Source organism: Piliocolobus tephrosceles, chromosome 1 (genome assembly GCF_002776525.5).
Source record: "Piliocolobus tephrosceles isolate RC106 chromosome 1, ASM277652v3, whole genome shotgun sequence".
Classification (NCBI taxonomy): domain Eukaryota; kingdom Metazoa; phylum Chordata; class Mammalia; order Primates; family Cercopithecidae; genus Piliocolobus; species Piliocolobus tephrosceles.
In genome coordinates this window covers 67,189,342-67,216,349 of record NC_045434.1, presented here as the reverse complement: position 1 = coordinate 67,216,349, position 27,008 = coordinate 67,189,342, and the positions used below count along the sequence as shown (strand labels likewise).

Genomic DNA, 27,008 nt, shown 5'->3' with positions numbered 1-27,008 from the left:
AAATTTACAAGAAAAAATAAACAATTTCATTAAGTAATAGGCAAAGGACATAAACAGACTTTTCAAAAGAAGACATACATGTGGCCAACAATCAGGCGGAAAAAAAAAAGCTCAACATCACTGATCATTAAAGAAATGCAAATCAAAACCACGATGAGATCCCATCTCATACCAGTCAGAATGGCTGTTATTAAAAAGTCCAAAAATAACAGATGCTGGCCAGATTGTGGAGAAACAGGAACACGTATACACTGTTGGTAAGAGTGTAAATTAGTTCAACCATTATAGAAGACAGTGTGGCAATTCCTGAAAGACCTAAAGACAGAAATACCATTTGACCCAGCAATCCCATTACTGGGTATATACTGAGAGGAATATAAATAGTGTTATTATAAAGACACACTCATGTGTATGTTCACTGCAACACTATTCATAATAGCAAAAACATGGAATCAACCTAAATGCCCATCAACAATGCCCAGCCTGGATAAAGAAAATGTGGTACATATACACCATGGAATACTATGCAGCCATAAAATAGAACAATATAATGTCCTTTGCAGGGACATGGTTGGAGCTGGAGGCATAGAAGGGAACAACACGCACTGGGGCCTATCACAGGGTGGAGGGTGGGAGGAGGGAGAAGATCAGGAAAAATAACTAATGGGTACTCAGCTTAATAACTGGGTGATGAAATAATCTGTACAAAAAAAAATAATAAACCATGGCACAAATTTCCTATGTAATAAACCTGCACACGTACCCCTGAACTTAAAGAGTTAGAAAGAAAGAAAGAAAGAAAGAAAGAAAGAAAGAAAGAAAGAAAGAAAGAAAGAAAGACTCTACCAAAAAAACTATTTGAATTGATAAACAAATTCAGTAAAGTTGCAGGGTACAATTAGACAAAAATCAGTATCATTTCTATACACAAACAGTGAACTAAAGAAATCAAGAAGGCAATTCCACTTCCAATAGCTACCAAAAAGTAAAATAACTAGGAGTAAATTTAACTAAGGCAGTGAAAAACTTCACAAGGAAAACTGCAAAACACTGATGAAAGAAATACAAACATTGAAGAGGATACAAACAAATGGAAAAACATCCCATGCTCATGGATTGAAAGAATATTGTTAAAATGACAATACTACTCAAAGCAATTTATAGATTTAATACAATTCCTATCGAAATACCAGTAACATTCTTCACAAAAATAGAAAAAAAAAACCCAAAAAACCCTAAAATTTGTGTGGAACCATAAAAGATCCTGAGTAGCCAAAGCAATTCTGAGCAAAAAGAACAAAGCTGGAGTCAGAACACTGCCAGACCTCAAAATATACTACAAAACTGTAGTAACCAAAACAGCATGGTACTTGCATAGAAATAGGCACATAGATCAATATAAAAGAATAGAGAACCCAGAAATTAATCCACAATCTAAGCCAACTGATTTTTGACAAAGCTGCCAAAAACACTCATTAAGGCAAGGACAGTCTGTTCAACAAATGGTACTGAGAAAACTGGATACCCAAATGCAGAAGAATTGAACCCGACCCCCACCTCTCACCCTCAAAATGGATCAAAGCCCTACATGTAATACCTGAAGCAATAAAAATACTAGAAGAAAGCAATGGGAGAATCTGTCAGGACATTGGTCAGGGAAAGATTTTATAAATAAGACTTCTAAAGCACAGGCAACAAAAGCAAAAATAAATAAATGGAATGTATCAAACTAAAAAGCTTTGCAAAGCAAAGGAAACAAAAGAGTGAAAAGATAACTTACAGAATAGGAGAAAATATTTGCAAACTACTTATCCAACAGGTGATTAATATCCAGACATCTCAATAGCAAACAAAACAATCTGATTTAAAAATGGGCTAATGATCTGAACAGATATTTTCTCAAAAGAAATGGTCAACAAATACGTGAAAAGTTCGATATAACTAATCATCAGGGAAATGCAAATCAGAACCACAATAAGATATCATCTCACCCCAGAGTTAGGATGACTACTATGAAAATGCCAAAAAATAACAAATGGTGATGAAGATGCAGAGAAAAGCGAATTCTTACACATTGTTGGTGGGAATGCAAACTAGTATAGCCACTATGGAGAACAGTATGGAAGTCCTTCAAAAAACTACAAATGGAACTACCATATGATCCAGCAATGCCACTACTGTGAATTTATCCAACAAAAAGAAGATCATTATATTCAAGAGACATCTGTACCCCATGTTTACCGTAGCACTATTCACAACAGCCAAGATATGTAATCAACCTAGGTGTCCAACAACAGATAAATGGATAAAGAAAATGTGGTATTTAAAGCTGGGCGCAGTGGCTTGTGCCTGTAATCCCAGCACTTTGGGAGGCAGACAGACCACTTTAGGCCAGGAGTTCAAGACCAGCCTGGCTAATGTGGTGAAACCCCATCTCTACCAAAAATATAAAAATTAACCAGGTGTGGTGGCAGGCACCTTCCAGCTACTCAGGAGGCTGAGGCAAGAGAGTCACTTGAAACCAAGAGGCAGAGGTTGCAGTAAGCCGAAGTCACACCATTGCACTCCAGCCTGGGCGACGGAGCGAGACTCTGTCTCAAATAAAAAAGAAACAGAAAATGTGGTATTTTTACACCATGGAATACCATGCCACCATAAAAAAGAATGAAATTTTGTCATTTGAGGCAACAAAGATGGAACTGGGGGACATTCTGTTAAGTGAAATAAGCTAGAAACAAAAAGTTAACACCACATGTTCTCACTCATAGGTGGAAGCTAATAAATGTTCATACAGAAGTGAAAAAACCAAAGAGAAAATACTAGAAGCTGGAAAGGGAGAGATTTGTTAAAAGATACAAAATTGCAGTAGGTAGAAGGAATAAGTTCTCGTGTTCTGTAGGATGACTAGAGTTAATTATATATTACACAGTTTCAAATAGCTAGAAGGAAAATACTGAATCTTCCCAACACAAAGAAATGATAAACTTTTGTGATGATGGATATGCTAATTACCCTGATCTGATCACCATACATTGTATGTATCAAAACATCACCATGTACCCCATGAGTATGTACAGTTATTATTTGTCAATTAAAAAAAATTATTTTGGATGGTTTATATTTTATCAGTCTATGATGCAAATGTCCATAATAACCAAAGATTTTTTTAACTTTAAAAGTTTTAGAAGAAAATGGAGAATTACCTATTTTTATTTATATTTTTGAAATAATTATTTTTGAAAGACCCAAAAAAGTAAAAATGATAAATAAAAATGTCTAAATGCAACTGCATTAAAATAAAGCCCGTCAACTACACATATGACTTTTTTCAAATAATATAGAATAAATTTTATGAATCCATAAGAAAAAGACAGAAATCCCATTAGAAAAATGGGCAAAAGTTATCAACAGTTATTCATTAGAAATGATATACCAGGTCAGGCACAGGGACTCATAGATGTAAGCTCAGGAATTTGGGAGGCTGAGGTGGGTGGATCACTTGAGGTCAGGAGTTCAAGACCAGCCTGGCCAACATGGTGAAACCCCGTCTCTACTAAAAATACAAAAATTAGCTGGGTATGGTGGTGCACGCCTGTAATCTCAGCTACTTAGAAGGCTGAGGCATAAGAATTGCTTCAACTCAGGAGGTGGAAGTTGAAGTGAGTTGAGATCACCCATACTCCAGCCTGGGTGACAGAGTGGGACTGTCTCAAAAATAAATAAGAAATGATATAATAAAGTCCTTTAAGCCTATGAAAAGATGCTCAAATTTATTTATAAGCCTATGAAAAGATGCTCAAATTTATGCTCAAATTTATTTCCTTGTAACCAAGGAAAGGCAAATTAAAACCATGAGATAAAATTCACAACCACCAGATTTTCAAAATTAAAAGATATGTGAATTAATTTCTGGGTTGTCTATTTTTTTATATTGATCTACATGCCTGTTTGTATGCCAGTACCATGATGTTTTGGTTACTACAGCTTTGTAGTATATTTTGAGGTGTGGCAGTGTTCTGACTCCAGCTTTGTTTTTTTTGCTCAGAATTGCTTTGGCTATTCCGGTTCTTTTCTGGTTCCACACAAATTTTAGGGTTTTTTTGTTTTGTTTTGTTTTGTTTTCTGTGAAGAATGTCACTGATAGGGATTGCATTAAATCTATAAATTGCTTTGAGTAGTATCAAGTGTTGGTGAGAATTTCAAGCAATGGAAACTCTCATACACTGCCAAGAAGAGCATAAATTGGTTTAGCCAATTTAAAAAATAATTTATGTTATAAATCTGAACATATATACTACCCACGATACTTATTTCTAGATATAGATATATAGATATAGATATATTTGAGCAATGTTTGACAAACTCTGGATAGTGATTCATCCAATTCAGGGATTTCCAATGATTAGTTTAAAATAGAATAATATGGAACAGAAAATATCAGCCAGTATACATTGCAGGTGGTTCAAGGTAAAGTATGGCTTTGTGAGAGTTTACACACACACACAGACATGCATACACTCATGCACACACCTGTAATACAAAATGTATTTCTTACTGTGGGTAATGTGCCAAAGAGTTTGAAAGTATAGCCCTACAGGGAAACCCTTACACGTGAGCTCCAAGAGACACAGAAATGGCATTATATGGAACAGCAAAACCCTGTAAAAACACTCAAATATCCTTCTATATGTAGAATGGACAAATAACTTATTGTATATGGATACACTGGAATGCTATATAGCAGTGAAAATATGGTACCTAGTTACATGAGTGTTAACATGAATATTTCTCAAAAACATGTTAAACAAGAAAATCAAGTCACGGAACACACATACCAAGTATGAATCTATTCATATGAAGAGGTGTTAACATATGCAATTTTAAGGTTTTAACTGTGGTAAAAGTACGACGAAAAAGAAGAAAAGGATAAATACAATATTCAGGTTACCTTTTCGGAGAGGGTGACAGAGGCTGACGGGATTAGGAGTACAAACTAAGGGCTTCAAAGATTCTGGTTAGTTTAAGCTGAATGGTAGACATACAAAAGGTGTGTTGGTGACATCAGAGTCACATAATTTACTACCCCTAGTGCTGAACTTAGGTATCATTGTTATATGGAATAACTTTTCCTTATTGTTTAAGCGCCATTTTGAATTGTCTTCTATTACTTGTAGTTTAAAAACCCTCACGCTGAAACAGTCCCTTAGTTTGTATCCCGTACAACTGGGATCTGACTTAGTATAAGCTATCATTTAATCATATTCTGTTTGTCTAATTGTATCATTAAAACCTTACAATATTAAGCAACCCCAAACTATAAAAAATTTTGTTTTGAAGAAAGAGACAATCATTAAAACAGCTTAGCATTTTTTCCATCTTAAAGGTTTCTTCCTTGGAAACATACTGATTGAGTACGTGTGATAGCAAGAACAATCCACATTTGTTTAGGAAGATCTATGAAATGTTAAACAGATAAGGAGGGAGTCGGGCTTGTACTCTTGCCCTCAGCAGGAAACAGCTTGATCTGCCTGAGGATCACACAGTTATTGGAGCTACAGGCTGGAGGTCTGCGCAGAGGCAGAAGTCAGTAACTGCGGGAGTCCTCAAAAGGAGAGAGAACAAGGAAGTGAAGAGATTTTATTCAGAAAAGGGCGTGGGCTCTGCTGTTTTGGCCAGAGGAATAAAGAACAGTGGTTTCTCCACAGACAAATCCTATACTGGAGACTAGCCCTGCTGAGGAAATAAGACTTCCATGCCACCTCCCTGGCAGACATACAGGAAAGGGTAGATAAGAAAAGGGGATCTACAAGGGAAATACACACACACCCTTTATTCTATCCCCCAGACACTTTACAAGGTATACCCTCAATGTGCGGCACTTCCTAATATCCTCCTATTATTCCACGAAGCTAAGTCTCCCTGTTTTACAGATGAGGGTGCTGGAGCTCAGAGGTTAAGTAAACTGCCAAGGTTACCCATCAGTCATTGGTGAAGCTGAAACTCAAACCTACAACTGTGTGATCCTCAAACTCATTCTTTTTTGAGACAGAGTCATGCTTTGTCACCCAGGCTGGAGTGTGGTGGCATGATCTTGGCTTACTGCAAACTCCGCCTCCCAGATTCAAGTGTTTCTCCTGCCTCAGTTTCTCGAGTAGCTGGGATTACAGGTGTCTCTCACCACACCTGGCTAATTTTTGTACTTTTAGTAGAGACATGATTTCACCATCTTAGCCAGGCTGGTCTCAAACTCCTGACTTCAAGTGATGTGCCCGCTTCAGCCTCCCAAAGTGCTTGGATTAAAGGCATGAGCCACTACAACCAGCCTCATATTCTTTTATACCTCATATTCTTTTATATGCACAAAGAACAAGGAAGACTGTGGAACAACTCAATCTTGGAGCATTCCCTCTTAGAACGAACTCAAAGCTGCCCCCAGCAACTCCTGCTTTCTACTGATAAATGCAGTGCTGGCCATCTGTGAAGATGTGGACCCAGCTAAGCTCAGTAGGATCCCATTACAGAGGAGAATGCCACCATTCTTGGTTCCCAGATTATAAGCACAGCCCTCACTTTCGTCACTCACGTCAACCACATCAACCACTTCTCACGTGCATAATCTTGGCCACAAGAGGAGTAGGTTAAAAAATAATAATAAAGAGGGTTTGCTCTAGGCAGCTGTACCCCCCTCCTCACCCCCACTCCAGCTCCACTCTGATGCTAACTGACTATTGGGGCTCATCCCACTGTTAGTGATTCCCACAATTACCTAACGTCCAACCAGAGACAGCCTCCAGGAGGGGGATGCTGCTGTAGATGGCATGCACGTACATCAGGTGAGCCATCAGCTCGGCCAGCCACCACCAGCAAAGAAGGCGGCCCAGCCCCAGGGCCAGGACACACAGGTTGGCCTTCAGGGATTCATGCTCCTGCTGCTGCATCTAAAGTGGAAACAAAAGAGGTCATTAGATGGTGACTGATTTCTAAAACAGTCCCCTCGATAAGATTTTTCATAAACTTCCCACAAACATTATTGCTATGCCGGCTGACAGAGGGTTGGTTTGGCTCGTCTTAGGAACACTCAACATTCTTGGGTGGAAGAATCATATCTGAGCTTGAACACTGTCTCAAAATCAGAATGGGGGATGGGAGTCAACAGGCTAGCCTAGTGCCAAGAACCAAAGCCATGTTCTGCACTGATCCCTCCACTCCAGCATCAGCCCTGGGAAAACCCAAGTGGAAGGGCAGCACACGGTGTATTTTCCCCACTGGGAATTTGGAGTTTCTTTAGGCTACAGCGCCACCCTGCCTGAATTCTTCCATCACCTACTCATGTTTGAAGCTGGTAAAAGCAGGGACCAGTCAAAAAGAGACACAGGACTGGTAGAAGAGACAGAGAAAAAGACAGGGGCTGAGAGCAAGGGAAAAGGATGTGTGGGAGTGTCATTTCACCCTAAGTTGTTTTCTAAACATGGCAGACAATATGTGGAACAAGTCTCTTGCCTAGTAGGCAGCAGAGCATAATAGTTAAGAATACAGACTTTAGAAAACATAAAATAAGGTGGGTCACGGTGGCTCACACCTGTAATCCCAGGATTTTGGGAGGCCCAGGTGGGCAGATCACCTGAGGTCAGGAGTTCGAGACCAGCCTGGCCAATATGGTGAAACTCCATCTCTACTAAAAATACAAAAATTAGCCAGGTGTGGTGTGGCACATGCCTGTAATCCCAGCTACTCAGGAGGCTGAGGCAGGAGAATTGCTTGAACCCGGGAGACAGAGGTTGCAGTGAGGCAAGATCACACCACTACACTGGGCGACAGAGCGAGACAGAGCGACAGAGCGAGACAGAGCGAGACTCCGTCTAAAAAACAGAGCGAGACTCCGTCTAAAAAACAAAACAAAGAAGAAGTAAAATAAATCACTTTGGGTAGTTTTGTCATCAAAACAACATCGAGTCTTTCACTCCATAAACTCGGGCTGTTTTTCCATTTATCAGGTCTTCTTTAAATTTCTTTCAGCAATGTGTGTAGTGTCCAGTGCACAAGTCTTGTACCTCTTTGATTAAAGTTGTTCCTAAATATTTTGTTCTTTTTGATGTTATTGGAAAAGGAATTTTCTTCTTTAAAAAATGGACTTTAGAGTCAGAGGATCAAGATCAAATTCTACCACAAACTACGCAGCCGTGTGATCCTGAGCAAGTGACTTAACCTTTCAGAGTCTGGGTTTCCTCAAACATAAAGTAAAAAAACATTGTTGTGATGATTAAATATGATGAAGTATGTGAAGTACTAAGTACAGTGACTGGCATACAAGAAGCCCTGGATATCTTGTATTATAGGTAGTATCTATCATTAACCACTTCCATGTCTGTCTTCCCATCCTTCCCATGTGATGTCCCAGACAACCAGCTACAGGGCAGCGTTAGGAGACAGCTCAGAGCCAAACACCGAAGGCAAGAGAAGGATGTTTTGATTATTCACAGATACAGATAGAAGCTACTGAGGGCATACTCAATACATGTGGACAACATAGACAAAAAATTTTAAAGCCTGGTTCTGTGGTCTCACCTCACTGCCTGTTGTTTAGAGATGCACAATAACTTAAAACACATAGACTCTAGAATTCATAAACATGCTGGAAAATGTGAAGTGAATTCAATTTCATTCAGCCTTACACCACTAAACAAATATAAATACAGAAAAACTAGAGAGAGCAGTAAGTTTTCTGGATCTCACAATGACAAGATTTTATTAGACTGAAAGCTCCCTTGAAATGCAGAGGACAGACTAATGCTCAATGTCAAAGCTGCATCTGCACACAGTAGCCGGTGGAGGAAATGAGCTTGCTTTAGCATTTGACTGTCAGGGCTCATGACACAAAGGCCCATTCCATGAGGTAGCTCCTTAGCTTCTCTCTCCTCTACCGTCAGGGTGCTGTGGGTCCCACTGCAGCCAGGAGAGTGGCAGGCACTGCCCCTATTGGGGAAGAGAGAGCTACACAGCAGGGGATTTATTTTTATTCCATTTTCTAACACTTCCAGTGTTAGAAACTTCCAGTCTCTCAAACTGTCCTCCCGCAACAAGAAGCCAGGCTAAGAAATTTTGGTCAGCTCATTGGCATTACAATCTTCTGCACAAACAGCTTTCTCCTTTTTGCCATCTGCTTGGTTAACTATGCCCAGGAAAGCTTGTTGGCTTAACTTTTAAAATGTAAATTAGGCTGGGTATGGTGGTGGCTCACATCTATAATCCCAGTACTTTGGGAGGCGGAGGCAGGTGGATCACCTGAGGTCAGGAGTTCGAGACCAGCCTGGCTGACATGGTGAAACCCCGTCTCTATTAAAAATACAAAAATTAGCTGAATGTGGTGGCACACACCTGTAATCCCAGCTATCCAAGAGGCTGAGGCAGGAGAATCGTTTTAACTGGGGAGGCAGAGATTGCAATGAGCCTAGACTATACCACTGCACTCTACCCTGGGTGACAGAGACTCTGTCTCAAAAAAAAAGGAAAAAATTGGCAAAACTAACAGGAATTTCCCTTTTGCCTTTTGTTTACCTCAGTTCACTTCAGGAAGATATTTTATGCAGCCATACCAATCTGCATTAAGAAACAACAGTAACTGCTTTGGAGAATTCATCTGGTTAGTATTGACAGGAAGCAGAACTTGAGTTCTCCAAGAAGGAAGACTGAGTATCCTTGGGTATTTGCAGACTTGTATTGATCAGACCTAACTGCAATTAAAGATGCACTAGTGACCCCGGGCAGACCCCTTTCTGGGCATAAACTGAGGATGGTTTTCACTTGAATCCTTACCCCAAGCATGCATGCTCTGAGAGACCCTACAAAGTCTATGGCAGCAGATCTGTTACAAGCCAGTTAGTTAATCACTAAATCCTCAGTGTGGAAACATCTACCTGCCAGATCATTCACGTTTATGTTAATAAACAAGAAGTTACAAGGAAATAACCCAAATGTCCAACACTAGGGTGTTGGTTAAGTGCATGTGTGTACCTCAATATTATATCGTCATGAAAACTATTTTTATTCAATGTGCATAAAATAATCCAAGGCAGGAAAGATATACACCAAATGTCAACAGTGGTAATCTTTGGATGATGAGAGTTTAGTTATTTTTTGACAATTAATTTTTTTTTTTAAGACACAGTTTCACTCTGTCACCCAGGCTGGAGTGCAGTGGCACAATCTCAGCTCACCCCAACCTCTGCCTCCCAGGTTCAGGCAATTCTTGTGCCTTAGCCTCCCAAGTAGCTGGGATTACAGGCACGTACCATCACCACACCTGTCTATTTTTTGTATTTGCAGTAGAGACAGGGTTTCTCCACATTGGCCAGGCTGGTCTCAAACTCCTGAGCTCCAGTGATCCACCCACCTTGGCCTCCCACAGTGCTGGAATTACAGGTGTGAGCTACCACGCCCAGCCAAATTGGTTCTTTTTTAAATCAGAGAAAAAGTAATTTGACCTTACAATACTGTGAATATTTGGACCCTCTCTGTTAGTGAGGCAAATATACTCAAGATCCCTCTATTTCTTCATCCTGCTTCTCCAAATGCCTGGCATCGGAACTTCTGCCAGGAAGCCCAGCATCCTCTATGAGTGAGTATTCTTCTCCATGTTTTATGCTAGACTAATTTTTATTTCTCCTCTCCTCCCTTCACTCTTAGGTTTTTTTGTTTTGGTTTGGTTTGGTTTTTTTTGTAGCTATGTACTGAGTTCTTCTTTGTTAATTCTCAACCCTTTTCCAGCTCTCCAAAGCAAATTCATTTTGACCTAATAACCACTAGCAAAAGAAGAAATGATTACAAACACACTGCTAGGGTCTGCATGCTTGCGCCCCCCTAAAATTCATATGTTGAAATCCTAACCCCCAAGGAGATGGTATTAGGATGTGGGGCCTTTGAGAAGTGATTAGGTCATGAGAGTAAAGCTTTCATGATTAGGATTAGTGCTCTCATCAAGGAAACCTCAGAGAGTTGGCTAGTTCCTTCTACCATGTGAGGACAGTGAGAAGGTGCCAATCTATGAACAAGGAAGCAGGCCCTCACCAGACACGGAATCTGCCAGCTCATTGATCATGGAATTCCCAGCCTCTAGAACTGTAAGCAATACATTTATGTTGTTTGTAAGCCAACCAGTTTATAGTATTTTGTTACAGCAGCCCAAATGGACTACGGCTGAAAATCAGTACCAAGAGTGGGAGTGCTGCTGTAACAAATACCCAAAAATATGCAATTAGTTTGGAAGGGGTAATGGATAGAGGCTGGAAGAGTTTGGAGTTGCATACTTTAAGAAGTCTACATTGCTGTAAATGGATCTTCAACGGAAATTTTGGCAAGGGCTCAGAAGGAGAGGAGAAGAGCTGTAGAGAAAGCCTCAATATTCTTAGAGAAGAGCTAAGCAGTAGTGAACAGAATGTTGGTGGAAATATGCACAGTAAAGGCCATCTGATGATTTCTTAGACAAGAGAAATATGGTATTGAAAACTGAATGAAAAGCAATCCTGTTATGAACCAGCAAAGAAGTTGGCTGAATTGTGTTCATATCCTAGTGTTTTGTGGAAGGCAGAATTTGTGAGTAATGAAATTGGATATTTAGCTAAAGCCATTTCTAAGCAAAGTGTTGAAGGTGCAGCTTGGCTCCTCTCGACTGTTTATAGTAAAACAGTAGAGGAGAAAAGTGATTTAAAGACAAAATTGTTAATCAAAAGGGAAGCAGAACTTAAAGATCTGGAAAACTCTCAGCTTTTCCATACTATAAAGAATGAGAAAGCCTCTTCAGGAGAGAACATTGAGAATGTGGCCAAACAACCACCTGATAAGGTTAGTCAGCTGTTTAAACAGAAGCCAGGACCTCCTGTCCAAGACAATGGAAGAGTGATTCCAAAGGGAATTCAGTCATGAAAACTATTTTTGTTCAATGTGCATAAAATAATGAAAGACTGGAAAGATCTACACCAAAAGTCAACAATGGTAATCTTTGGATGGTGAGATTTTAGTTATGTTTTACAATTAAAATTGGTTCTTTTCAGTCAGACAAAAAGTAATGTAACATTATAACACTGTGAATATTTTGACCCTCTGTGCTGCCACCATCATCACAGGCCACAGTGCAAAGGCCTGGGGGACAGAGCAATTGCAGATGCAAAGGAGGGGATGTCACTGCCCAGTCCTGCCTCACACTGTGGGCTGTTCCCCGCTCCCCATCACCACACTCCTTGGCTGCCCCAAGGGTGGCTTCTGTGGGCCCCAGTGCAGTATAGTTGGCACTGCAACCAGTGAAGCTGTAAGGGGGTGTGGCTGCCTCCATCTAGATTTCTAACAATGCCTAGAGAGCAATGGGGCCCAGACAAATAACTGCACATAGGCAGGGTCCAGCAGAGCCATGCAGGTGGCACTGCTCTCATGACCCCAGACCAGTAGAGCCACCAGCTCAAGATTCTGGCCTGGACGATCGGCAGGAGGCGCAAAGACCCCATGAAGGCAGAGCCACAACCCCCCTCCCTGCCACCATGTGTCCAGAAGGCACCCCAGTGTGTCTGGAAGGTGAAACCTCCACCCTAATGGGCCTGGAGGGCAGAGTAATGAGCCAAAAATGATGATTCCTGAGCCTTAAGGTTTAAGGACTTCCTCGGGAGCTTTAACTCCTTTCTTCTTTCTGATTTCTACCTTTTGGAATTGGAGTGTCCATCCTATGCCTGTCTCACCATTGCATTTGGGTGCACAGAGCTTGATTTCTCAGGCTCACAGCTGAAGGGGAATTTGCATAAGGATAAATCATACCTTGAGTATCACACACATCTGACTTAGATGATATTTAAAGGAGACTTTGGATTTCAGACACTTGAGCTGGTGCTGGAACAAGTTAATATTATTGGGGCTATTAGGATGGAATGAGTATATTTTGCATGTAAGGAGGACATTAATTTTCAGGGGGCAGGGGCAGAATGTTATAAGTTGAATGTTTACATCCCTCCAAAAATTCCTATGTTGAAATCCTAACACCCAAGGTAATGGTACTAGGAGATGGGGTCTTTAGGAAGTAATTAGGTCATGACAGCATTCTTCATGGTTGGGAATAGTGCCCTTACAAAAGAGGTGCTGAAGAGTTAGACCCCTTACACCACAAAAGCACACAGTGACAGATACTAGCCTGTGAACCAGGAAGCAGGCCCTTACCAGACATCAAATCTGCCAGTGTCTTGATCTTGGACTTCTCAGCCTCTAGAACTGTGAGAAATAAATGTTTGATGCTTAGAAGCCATCCAGTTAATGATATTTTGTTATAGCAGTCTGAATGGACTAAGAAACATACTATCCATTAGTCTGTAGAGACTAGAGGAGTTCACACCAAGGTTAAGACATGTACAGGCAGCAAAATCACTCTAGATCAACAGACAGGTCTTTCCTGGCACCCAGACTCTTTTCTTTATGACACAGGCTGTCACTCTATTGCCCAAGCTGGAATACAATGATGTGACCCTACCTCATGGTAGCCTTGATCTCCTGGGCTCAAGTGATCCTCCTGCCTCAGCCTCCCCAGTAGCTGGGACTACAGGCATGGACCACCACGCCTGGCTGATTTTTTAATTTTTTTGTAGAGCTGAGTTTCACCATGTTGCCCAGGCTGGTCTCAAACTCCTGGCCTCAAGTGATCCTCCTACCTCAGCCACCCAAAGCACTGGGATTACAGTTATAAATCACTGTGCCCAACCTGCCCAAACTCTTGGAGAGAAGCAAGTCTTCTAGCTGAACGTGATAATGGCCTCAAAAGCAGTGTTGACAGCAGATAATCTTCACACAGCCATATTTCTACAGTTTCTAAATAAGCAACTGTGCATATGGCCCACAGGCTGTTCAGCATAACCTACCCCAAGCTCAGGTCCCCTGAAGGCCAGGACTGCACCTTGGGCTTCCAAGCAGTGTTGGGTATGGAGCCCCATCCCAGGGAGTGGAGAGATAGCAGCTGGACTGGAAGGGAGCCAACAGGTCAGAATCAACAGCCCCCATGACAATCAAGAAAATACCACTAACACCCAATCACCTCTCAGTTCCAGGCAATCACGCTTCAAGATCAATTCAAAGGCTTCCTTTCCCTCCTCAAACTACATAGTTTCTAAAATGACACAAATATCTTAATTAAGAAAAATCATGAGGTACATTTTGTTAGGTGTTGGCTTCCTAATAATGACGTCCCTAGTTTCCACAAGCTAAAACTTCCCTACCAGGTTTAATAAGGCATAATTACATGTCACTACAGGACCAAAAGGGCTAGACTTTTCTCTGCAACACTCACTTTCTGGTGCTAACTGCCTCCTTGCTCTGAGCAACAGAAATGTTTATTAATTGCACAAATAAGCCAGGCATGGTGGCTCATGCCTGTAATCGCAGCACTTTGGGAGGCCAAGGCGGGTGGATCACTTGAGGTCAGGAGTTCAAGACCAGCCTGGCCAAAATGGTCAAACCCTGTCTCTACTAAAAATACAAAAATTAGCCATGTGTGGTGGCATGTGCCTGCAATCCCAGCTACTCAGGAGGCTGAGGCAAAAAAAAAAAAAAAAAAAAAAATAGTCCAAATTTTGTCCCTTTTCAACCCAGCAGGAAGAATAGACAGCCCATATACAGCCCATCTAATGTGCAGGGTGGCTCTCTTGCCTGCATGCAAAGTATTTCATTTGAGACATTTCAAACCTAGGGGACTGCCAACCTTAAGACCACTGGAAACTGCTACCATGGAAATTGTGAAGTTCAAGCATCACTAAAAAATACACATTAACTCATCTGCAAGGTGCATTTCAAAATGCATTATATTTTAAAATCTCATTTCATGCAAATTGCATAAAAAGGAATAGCGACGCCTTTCTTTCTCTTCCAAATATATTCTGATGATTAAAGATGACAGTTCTCAAAGCTGAAAGGTTCTTTTTCTTCACACACGAACAATACATATGTTTGTGAGCACAAAACAAAAGCCTTCCCCAGAGCCAGATTATTCAGCTGGGCCACCTGGGCCACTAACTTATTGGCTTCTCTTTGCTTGGGTCTAGGAGGCCTTGTGGCAGTTGTTTTATTCCTTTATACTGGCCACAGACCATACCCCTACTCCTAACAAATCATTCCCTAATCAGACCCACATTACTCCCAACCCCCTAGCCATCCAGACCAAGGCCAGTGATGTCCAGTGAGCTCTCCTGGAACAGCAAGTGGGGCCTGCAGGTGTTGCTGCTGCCAAGACTGGTACTTGGTCCAGCCAGCTTGAGCCTCCAGACCTGCATGTCCACCAGGTGACACTCCATCCCCCTCTAACTCCTCTCACACACCAAGTCAGCGCAACAAGTTTCATGTCTTGATTCCCTTCACCCTATCTGCATTGTAATAGCCTCTCTTTGTCTCTATTTCCCTGTCCATAAAGTGGTCATGACAGTATCTCTCTCATAGGTTGTGAGGATTAAACAAGCTAGAATGGCCATGCACAATGCCTTGGTCTGGATGGTTAGGGGGTCAGGAGTAATGTGGGTCTGATTAGGGAATGATTTGTTAGGAGTAGGGGTATGGTCTGTGGCCAGTATAAAGGAATAAAACAACTGCCACAAGGCCTCCTAGACCCAAGCAAAGAGAAGCCAGTAAGTTAGTGGTCCAGGTGGCCCAGCTGAATATCTGGCTCTGGGGAGGGCTTTTGTTTTGTGCTCACAAACATATGTGCCTGTAACCCCAGCACTTTGGGAGACCGAAGCAAGAGGATCACTTGAGGCCAGGAGTTTGAGACCAGCCTGGGCAGCATAGCAAGATCTCATCTCTAGAAAAGTATTTTTTAAAAATTAGCCAAGTGTGGTGATGCATACCTATAGTCCCAGCTACTCAGGAGGCTGAGGTGGGAGGATCACTTGAGCTCGGGAGGCCAAAGCTACAGTGAGCTATGATTGCACCATTGTACTCCAACGTGGGTGTCAGAGTGAGACCACCTCAAAAATTTAAAGTTAGAATTGTATAAAGCCTGGCTCAGACTAAATGATCAGCTAGTATATTTTATTACAATGAGCATGATTCCAAGTGCCAAATACATGATTCCAGGAGCCCATGCCAAATACTAAACAAAGCTTCTGGGACACTGACTGCCTTGCACAGCTCTTGCCAGTCCCAGCAACTCTGGGACTGCCCCCATCCCTGTTCCCGCAGCAATTGCCTGGGTCTCTCTTCAAATAGATGGAACCAGCACACTGGCCTCTTCTGAGCCCAAGCATGGCCATGGCCCAGTGTCCCCTGCTGCTGTGCCTGCCTACCAGACTGGATACCTAGGGTCTCACTTCTGACCTAAACTACCCTACCGCATGCTTTCTGGCCAATAATCACAATAATAAAAGTAAGAGACCGAGCATGGTGGCTCACATCTGTAACCCCAGCGCTTTAGGAGGCCGAGACAGGTGGATCACCTGAAGTCGGGAGTTTGAGACCAGCCTGGCCAACATGATGAAACCATCTCTCCTAAAAATACAAAAATGAGCTGGGTGTGTTGGTGCACACTTATAATTCCAGCTACTTGGGAGGCTGAGGCACGAGAATCACTTGATACTAGGAGCTGGAGGTTGCGGAAAGCTGAAGTTGTGCCACTGCACTCCAGCCTGGGTAACTGAGCCAGACTCTGTCTCAAATAACAATAATAATAAGAGTAAGAATTAACACTTCATAGTATTAACCTGTCAAACCACATTACCTATACACAATTCTTTAATTCTCACAGCAATCCTGAGGGAGGCACTACTATTCTTCCCATTTCACTGATGAGAAGACTGAGGCATAAATAAGGTAAATAACTCAGCAAGCACTCTCAAGCCAAAGCAGAGCAGGGATTCGAACCCTGGAGGGTGGGCTCCAGGACCTTTGCTCTTAACCTCCATGCCAAATTCCTTATTTGACCACTGGCTTCTCTAAGGTGGGAGAGCACAGTGCCCGGCAAGGAAGAGTCCCTGGCCTACCACACTAAGGCTGCTCTTCTCCCCAGTGCCTACACCACACCAGTCAACCTCTTCAAGACGTACCGGCCCCAGGCTCCAGGCTAAGCAAGTAAACACCATGTCCTTCCTTTCCCTAAGTCCCTCAGGATCCCTGCCTCACCGCTGACTTGGTATCCGAGTGCCACAGAAACATGGGAGAAAAACAAATCGGGCCCATGTTCCTAAAACTCTAAATGCCACCAGAAATAGCCTTCAAGTTAAGGTGCTGAGGCAAATTTTTACCTGTTCATGACTAATGATGCAAATTTCACACGCTTTACATTGCAGAAGACACCTCTTCTATACCTCCCTCATTTTGTGTATGTAAACTGGGTGGAAGATACATTCTCCAGGGGTATGCCTAAAACTAACATTGTCATTTGATCTTTAGGAGTTTGCAGATACTGGGTGAAGATTTCCCGCTGGGGTTGGTTTCCACGATGGGGCACTGCTGCCCCCTGGTGGTCCAGCGTCATTCTCCTGCTCTACGTTATTTTTAAGCATTGACCTGCCAGTCTAAGAACCATGCATTTCAATATTTCCAATCCTTATAGTTAAAGGCATTTCACGCATGCATTCATTCAAGCATTCATTCAGAGCAAATCTAACTTACAAGTTCTTCCAAACTAGCTTTCTTTCCCCAGCTCCCAGCCTTTTCCTTCTTAGCTTCTCTGAAAGAACCCTTTCACTACAAGATAAATTTTTTGGTTTAACCCCCTTCCCCTTTAGAGCCCCCTTCCCCACAGAAGGGAAGTTTCCCACAGCCACTTTCAGCAAGTGCGGAAACCTCCTGGCTTTTTAAATTTGCCCTATATCTTACTGAACATTTATCCTTTGCTAGAATGACTGTTCTATGAATACTCCCCCAAACATAGAGGTTTTAATTTGCCCTTTCAAGTTCCCTGCTGTCAGCAATTGCTATTGTTTTGGAACGGGTTAAAAAAAAGAGAGTGAGAGAGAGGGAGGAAAAGACATGGATGAAACCCAGAGTGTCTATACCTGGCCCCTATAGGAAGCAACCTGCCCCTTCACTTCCCCAGACTGAGACTCAAGAGAATGAGAGCCCTTGGCTAAGGATTTAGGTGGGAAATAATCTTAAAGCATGCCTCTGTGTGACACAGGACCCTACTAGAGGCCTCTAATATTCTTACTAGACCCTAAAAGGCACAATTTGAAAAGGGGAGCCGGGCGTGGTGGCTCAAGCCTGTAATCCTAGCACTTTGGGAGGCTGAGGGCAGACTGCCTGACCTCAGGAGTTAGAGATAAGCCTGGGAAACATAGCAAAACCCAGTCTCTACTAAAAATACAAAAAATTAGCTGGACTTGCTGGCGCATGCCTGTAATCCAGCTACTCAGGAGGCTGAGACACGGGAATCACTTGAACCCAGGAGGTAGCGGTTGCAGTAAGCTGAGATTGCACCACTGCACTCCAGCCTGGGTGACAGAATAAGACTGTCTCAAAAAAAGAAGAAAAAGATGAGAAATAACAGGAACAAATATTTTGCATAATAATAAAGTGCAGAGCATACAGGGCAAAGCTTATATATAAGAGGAAGTTGAGAAAATAATCTTTCCTCCTAATGGGTTTAGTTTATGTTTCTCTGAAAATTACCAGCCATCCTCACGAGAGGGGTGTCTGTGTGTGGATGTTTGGTCCAAAACTTAATGGCTGGCAAACTGGGAATAATTCAAATATTCACAAAGGTAAGGAGATCATAAAAGAGAGGAACCCACCCTATGCTGTGCCCACCCTACCTTTATTCCCACCCTCCTCCTGAAGGGCCTGTTAAACCACCTTCCTGGGTTCTAACCCTAGAGGTTCTGATTCAGGAGGTTGCAGAGGACCTGAGAATTTGTATTTCTAACAAGCTCTCTGGTGATACTGATGCTGCTGGTCCGGGAAGTACACTTTGCAAATCATTGAGTTAGAAGATCAGCTGCCATCATTAAACCATCTCTTTTACACAACAATTTTAAACACAATTTCAAACGCAGATTTTAAATTCCTTCATGACAAAAGAACAATCCCAAACCGAGGTATGAGAAACCACAGACTAAACATATCTGTGTAGAATATCGATTTCACTTACAGATTTCTAGAGATATAAAAAGTTACATACTTTCACTGGAAATTTTAGAACATTGTGTTATTGTTATAATGCAAAAATATATTATTTAATACAATGTATAATTCAGTGGAACTTTAAGGACAAAATATGATTTCTAAGAACCCTCTCTTCCTTTTCAGGGAGCATCTTTCATGTTGCTGCCCAGAAATGTGCAACACTGCTGCTTGCCCTGCACTTCCAGGTGTGTGCATATGTGTGGGTGTGTGTTATGCGTGTGCATGCATGTGTGTGTATGCACATATATGTTATTCTCTCCTCTATGAGGATTGTTTTGTTTTAGTGATGGGGGTAGAATATCCCTTGAGAAACACTGTTTTAGGCATTGTCAATCACTAATTCCTTATGTGAATTAACTTAGCAATTATGTTCCATGAAACTAGATGTAGGTTGAGGAGGCAGAAAAAAAAGAAAGTTGTAAGCAAGGGGGAAAAGTGAAGTAGGGGGGAACAACAAAGGTAGTTTAACATGGCATTTCAGACAAGGATGCCGTCCAAGGAAGGCAGGCAGGGGCCTGGGCACAAAGGGGAATCCAGTCCTGAATACACACCATTGCCTTCGAACTTACTTCAACTCCACTCTGTTCTCACATCTAGGTCACCCTGAACAGCTCCCAGGCTATGGCAGGACTATTTCTTAAGCAGCTTGTGAATATAAAAGGAAACATATTATTTGCCAAGCAACAGCTTAGACAGTTTCCTTTTCTATTCCTTCAAGTAATAGCATCATAATCAATTGTTTTTCTTTCCTTGGGACTTCGCCACGTTGGATACCAACTCCCAAACTCCTCATTGTGCCCCACTCATTAATCCTGGTTGCCAGAGTTCACTGAAAATCAAGGTGGGACCCCCTAGAGCTGACATATCTGATGGGTCAAACTTTAAAGGCTCATTTCTCATATGTATTTCATCTATTCCATAAAACCTCATGAGAAGTAATAGTGTATGTTGTAAATCTGTGGGCACCTCTGAATGAAATGACTCAAGAGTCAGAGAAGCCCACAGCAACAGTGACAAAGGCTTAATCTACAGAATCCCAATCCCATCCCCAGCGGGCTCTACCTGTTTGATGAACTCCGGGAAGCTGAGGATGGGCCCATTGTGGAAGACTGGATAATAAAAGACATAGGCCAGCATCCAGGCAAAGGAGTAGGAGGTCGATGCAGCAGGCAGCTGCTGCCAGCAGAGCTCCAGGCTGAAGCTGGTGTAGTAGAGGCAGCGAACAGTCAGCGTGAACTGCAGCAGGTAGTACTCGTTTTCTGTCTTGTACCACCTTCTCTACAAAATCAAAAGGAGAGAACCACCTCTGAGTGGCCAGCAGGGACATCGTCCAGTCCCATTGAAGGTGCTGGCCAGGAGGGCCACCTTCATCTGAGAATCCTAGGGGGCTCTGGGAAGGCGACCTCTTTTTCAGGTAGAGCAGCTGTGCCATAAAGGGGAGTCGAGAACCAATGAACACCAGGTAAATCTCATTGGTAATCAAAGCAAGGCAGTTAATGAGCAGTAGGAAAAAGAATGTCTCTAATGTAAACTTAGCATTAGGACTGACACAACATAATGAAGGTTTTCCCAGATATGCATGTATCAGATACCCAGGGCATAAAGTGCAGATTAGCTACATCCAGTGGATACTCTGACAGCTTCTTCAACTATTCGGATAACACAGAGGGGCTTAAAATGTCCCATGGGATTTCTGTCTTCAACATATTTTTCTTTTCTCTCTTTTGTTATCAGTTTGGCTCTACATTTAGTTGAGTAGCATCTGTCAAATAAGCTTTACAGACAAATATTAAAAAATAAAAATAAAAAAAAAGTCCCTGCCCTCAATATGTTAAATTCTCATACAGGACATAAATGTGTAAACATGCAATTACAATACAGCATGAAACAAGAAATAACCTGTGCAAAAATATGCGTGGAACAAAAGATGAGAAAGAAAGTTAATATCAGGGAGTAAAATCATGAAGTATTTTCTAATTTCTATATTTTCGATGTTTTCTAAAAATACATTCAGTGAGAAAAACTATTTATGGAAATACATAGAAGAAATATAACTTGGGTCAAAGGAGAAAGTAATTAATTGGATCCATCAGGGTCTCTTAAAGCTGTACACAGAAAAACCAACCACTGAACAGAGTTTCTACTTCTTGTACAAGACTTTAACAGCCACCAAGGGGAAAGAGGATAATCATATCAGGAGAACCACACGTGCAAAAGCATGGAAACCCAGCTAGTTTCTAATCATATGATCTCCTTCCTCAATGTTTTTCAAATCACTGTAAAACGTACAGAACAAATGAATATTTATTCACCTCCAACATCCATAACTGATGCTAACTGTCCCCAAAGAAATGATAAATGGAATTAGATTCTGTTTTTACACTTGCCAGGTACCCAAAAAGTTAAGTATGAACTTGCTTTCATTTTTACTGTAAATCTGTTTTTAAGCACACTTGCTTAAATGGTTGCCTAGTTAATCACTCTGGGAAGTATCTTTTGTTAAAATGGAGTGATTATCTGATATACTCTCATAAGTCCAGATTCTGACATATGTGCTTAAAATATTAGCCCCACATCATTAATGAGAGTGAGAAAAATTAAGGTAGACTAAAAACAGCAAAAAACACTTCAACTTTCAAAATGCTACAATTTTCACAAAATCACTTAACATAGATAGATAATCTTGTTTGACTATCAGAACAATCCCATGAGAAAGGAAGAGGATTTATTACTTCCATTTTCCAAATGATGAGATTGAGGCTCAGAGGCTAAATGACTGCTCCAGCTTCAGAGTAGGAAGAGATGGGGATTAGAAAAGACTAGAAACCAGGTCATCCATCTCACATTTCCCATCATGTTCCTTCCCATTACTGTGTCGATGCAGGGCACATGAATGCTAAGTGCAGTCACCTGGATCAACGAATGAGTGACTGAATGAATGAACAAAAATATAGATACCCCAGGAGTTCCAGTCCCACAGTGATTGAAGAAAGAATATCCAACACTGCCCAAGATTTTAAATGTGCCTATGGAGATCCTAGGGGGTTAGAGGAAGGGATAGGTGTGTGCAGTGTCCCCAAAGCTCTATGTGACACCTGGTCACTTACATGCTACTGTTTCATTGTGTCCCCGGTTTGTAAGAGCCAGCAGCTCTCAGAGCAGTATGTGATACTAAATGATCTGCTTTTTCTGTGGCCCTCTTTTATTACTTACCTTTAGAGCCTGAGGTCTAAGCTGTACTTTGAAAGAGAATCAGGTGGACAGGGATGATGGGAAGGTTGGTTCCAATAGACAGTGTAAGCATATGTAAATGTGTAAAGGGAAAGGTAAGCAGATTGGCCTGACTCAAAAAAACAGCTCCTGCCAGTTGGGCAGTGTTTGGGAACCGGGCTAGGAAGGAGAAGGTCGATGAAGGTGGGAAACATTAATGGTCCTGCCCTAGGCACATGAAGCCCAGTGTTTTCCAAGCTGTGCATCTCTCAGGCTGGCTATTCTCAGAGTCGACTGACCCCGAAGGTGAAGGGCTCTGAAGCCGAGTGCCCAGGACCAGACCCTGGAGCTGGGGCCTTGTACTTGTGTTCTTCTTGCCATGCATTTCTACCTTAAAAGAAAGCTCCCACTTCTGGATGATTGAGAGTTCCACACAGACTCTCCCTTTTCTCCCCTGCAGCCACAGACCTTGGCAGCTCCAACTTGCACATGTAAAGGGTGTATTCAACAGACAAGTGAAAGAAGGAACCTCACACAGGCCTGAGATAGCCTGAGGGGCCTAAGCTTCATTTGCACAAGCAGGGCTAGGTTATTCCAGCTACCAAAGACAGAACCAGATAGTCCGGAGCTGTCCAGGAGATGCTACCCACTGCCCAGGAGATGATCAGAGAACACACAACAGAAATCAGAAAATGCAGTGCAAGAAGAATTTGCTGATAGGTGCAATCGCCTCAGCAAGGCACAGCAAACTCCTCAACTCGGAAGGCAGTCCCTCTGTCATCCACCATCCTCTGGGCCAAGTCTGATGTGCAATCATAAAATAAAAATGCACTGTTATTGTGACTAAGAAAAAAATAAAGCTAAAAGGTAAGTGCCTATAAAATTTTACCAATGCAAACAAAAGCTATAAAGAAGTGTGGTTTGAGCCCAGTGTCTTCCTCTATTAGCACAAACAACCGATAGGTGACTGAGTCTGTCAAAATGCCTCTGGGTTTACAAAAATGAAAGCTTGGTCTGTGCCCTTTGGAGACAACCCTTTGTTCTCACTATCTAAATTGAAAGAGCTTCCACTGGGTCACATGAGTGGATAATAAATCTGTTCCTGACCAGGCACAATGGCTCACACCTGTAATCCCAGCACTTTGGGAGGCCAAGGCGGGCAGATCACATGAAGCCAGGAGTTTCAGGCCAGCCCGACCAACATGGTGAAACCCCGTCTCTACTAAAAATACAAAAATTAACTGGGTATGGTAGCAGGTACCTGTAGTCCCAGCTACTCAGTTGACTGAGGCATGAGAATCGCTTGAACCCAGGAGGCGGAGGTTGCAGTGAACCAAGATCGCATCACTGCACTTCAGCCTGGGTGACAGAGCAAGACTCCATCTCAATAAATGAATAAATGAATCTGTTCAATAAACTAGGGAGAAGAAAAAGACCTGACTTACCACCACAGGGCCATTGTGGTCATCAGATGAGTTGAGCGATGTGTACATTCCCTATAAATTGTAGGGCACTCTCCTGATGATTTTTAGTAAATCATCTGTTTGTTTCTTCTCTCTTTGTTCCTGGCCCTCTGGCCCTGTGACATCTGGCACTCCACATGCCTACCCAAACTCTGAGAGATGGTACAGGGACAGCCCTGGGCAATCTCACAGGGCTAAAACACAGCCAGGAATGACAGGACTGCAGAACGCACCACTAGGGTTCACATGTAGCAACCCCGTATGGCCACTATGGGGAGCCCCATCACAGTTCTACAATCATCTCGTCTGAAAACCAAGGTGTCTACTGGGATCAAGGCAAAGCCAAAGGGGCCTTCTCCGGATTCCCGATGGTAACAGAAGACACTTACCTTAACTTCCTCCACACCCTGCAGCCTCAGTGTGGAGAGCAGGAGGAGAGAACAGAGCCACGACAGGAGCTGAGACCGGAACTGGGCCACGCAGAAAGAGATGGTGGTATGGAGCAAAACCATGGCCACACCAGGGGTCCCCAGCACACACCAGCAGGCCCACATCCCATAGAGCATGAGAATCCAGGGTCTGTGCTGCAGACAGGGTGGGGTCCAACCAGAGAGAGACAGGGAGGGAGAGGAGAGGGAGGAAAAGAAAGAGAAGTGAGCTCATGGAATTGATATTGAAAGTTCTACCTGTAAGAGGATCACGTTTAATTACCCAATAAAGAAACTATTATCATTGCCCTGGGAATTTTGGTACAAAACAAACAAGAGTCAGAGGGACTTTCCACATTAACCCCCAGAATCCCATCAGCTCTACCCAGAAGCAAGTAACCACTCTCCTGCCTTCAACCAAAGCCACCCAGACCCCTGGGACACACAACAATAAGATACTGGATTGACTTTTCAACAGATACAATGGAAGCCAGAAGACAGCTGGAAAACTGCCAACTGGACCACATCCCACACACACCATCCTTCAGAAGTGAAGGTGAGAGGAAGTATTAGTACACATTTCTAGGAAGACTTCTTAAGAAATCTGGATCATCCAAACCACAAAAGACTTTCCAAAGTCTAAGCCAGAGATTTTAAATATGTAGGGATTTTTCCATTTTTGATTTTTTGCATATTGATTAGTCAAATTTATGTCATAGAAAAATTGCATCTTACCTGCTTTATGAGCTACTGAGGACTTTGCATCATCTACCTGATTGATACATTTATTCTCATTTTAGGAGAATCACAGATTTTTATCTAATCATCAAGTAATTTATAGTTATCACATTGAATAAGTAGATGAATTAACATGTCTTTGCTTCATGATATAACTTTGGTCAGATCTGATGGGGAAATCCTTATTTAAAAACTATAATGTTTTAACTTTGAGACGCAAGATATCATTGTGGTTCAATGATTCAAGCTTTGAAGTCTAACTGCCTAAATTCAAATGCTTGTGTCTCATAACTACCTGTGTAACCTGAGGTAAATGACTCCATCTCTGTGGATTAATTTCTTCATATATAAAACTGTAATATCCCAGCACTTTGGGAGGCCGAGACAGGCGCATCACTTGAGGTCAGGAGTTTGAGACCAGCCTGACCAACATGGCATAAACCCCATCTCTACTAAAAATACAAAAATTAGCCAGGTGTGATAGGTGACTGCAATCCCAACTACCCAGGAGGCTGAGGCAGGAGAATCCCTGGAACCCGGTAGGCGGAGGTTGCTGTGAGCTGAGATCGCACCATTGCACTCCAGCCTAGGCAACAGAGCAAGACTCCATCTCAAGAACAAAACAAAACTGGAATAATAACAGTATCTCCTTCATGGGGTGTATACACAGGAAGGACTCTACAAATACAGTTGCTATTCCCATAGGGAAATGTGATGTCTCACAGGTATGCATTTTAAAATGTGGATCCCAGGAACACACCGAACTGAAAAGTGAGAAGTGCCTGAATTTAAGTCTTCTTGTGGAGCCAAAGACTTTTCAGGGCAAGACAGGTGTGGAGTGTAAATTGCAAATCCCATGCTTTGATGCTAACACTTTCAAAATATTGCCTACCTACTATTCTTTCCCAAACCTATACTCTAGTTCAAGAGAGAACATTTTAAATATGAGACTAGGTCAGCCATTTTTAAGTTCCAGGAAAACCAGAGAAATGTGAAGTTCAGTTTTACTATTTTTCCATCCTACTGCCCACAGAAAACAGCCACATAAATTTGCTTCAAACCCTCACCTCTGGGCAGAGTCCAATTATAAGGAATACGTCGCCAAAGACTATTTGAAGAGGTAGTTTTAACAAATGAAAAAAAGAGGTTCTTTTCCAACATGACCTACAGCATTTACCAATGGAATTCTTTTTCGTGCATGTGTGGCTACATACATAGACACAGTTATGTTTTTATTAAGTGCTATTTGATCCCTTTGGAAAAAGCCTGTTTGCTAGGATTCATCTGGGAACTTACCACAGTCTGAAGCTGCTTCAACTTGGAAAATGCTCTAAGAACCTTCAGGAAATACTTCACAGTGCTGTGCAAACCCCATTTACTGGAGAGACTCTATGATGAATTTAACAGTGGTCTCCAAAGCCACCTTGAGGCAGATAAATTGGTCCCATATTCATCCCCCACTGTTTCCCTACTGCCAAACAGTACAGGCAGACGACACTTAATACTGGTCTAAGACATCACAGGACACGCTCTCACATGAGCCTCATGTTCTCTACCCATCTTAGTATTACGCACTGATTCTCCCCAGGTACGAGCAACTCTACTATGTACATTCATGATGCACAGGCCATGAAAAGATGTGAATAACGCAAAAAGAATCACCTACACAAAACTGTTGTATAGATTAGAATCCCACTACAATGTTGATTTTCATACTTTGTCTATAAAAATGCCATTGGAATGAATCCTATCCTCAAAACACCATTAAAATCCTGCCAGAGGAGAATCACTTGAACCTGGGAGGCAGAGGTTACAGTGAGCCAAGATCGCACCATTGCACTCTAGCCTGGGAGACAAGAGTGAAACTCCATCTCAAAACAAGTAACAAAGAAGTAAATAAAATCCTGCTAGAGCAGAATCAGCCTCCCATGCCTTGCAATCCAACTGGCATCATGGCAGGGCAGTCCCCATTATAGATGTAGCCCTTAGGGCACAGCTGCCCGACCACAATCCTTCCCATGCACATACCTAGATCTCA

General features: G+C 42.2%; 1 protein-coding gene across 8 annotated transcripts in view; it reads right to left on the bottom strand.

Moving 5' to 3' along the window:
* HHAT (hedgehog acyltransferase) overlaps window positions 1-27,008 on the bottom strand; it is a 346,361-nt gene that overhangs the window by 245,111 nt on the left and 74,242 nt on the right. For 6 of the 8 annotated variants that reach the window (XM_023198313.2, XM_023198312.3, XM_023198311.2 and 3 more), the window contains 3 exons: window positions 24,194-24,388; window positions 20,194-20,409; window positions 6,767-6,938 (listed from right to left, as the gene is read on the bottom strand). In XM_023198313.2, the coding sequence (XP_023054081.1) occupies window positions 6,767-6,938; window positions 20,194-20,409; window positions 24,194-24,388 (583 nt within the window). The remainder of the gene's footprint in view (window positions 1-6,766; window positions 6,939-20,193; window positions 20,410-24,193; window positions 24,389-27,008) is intronic. The other 2 variants (XM_023198316.2, XM_023198317.2) reach the window with 2 other exon arrangements.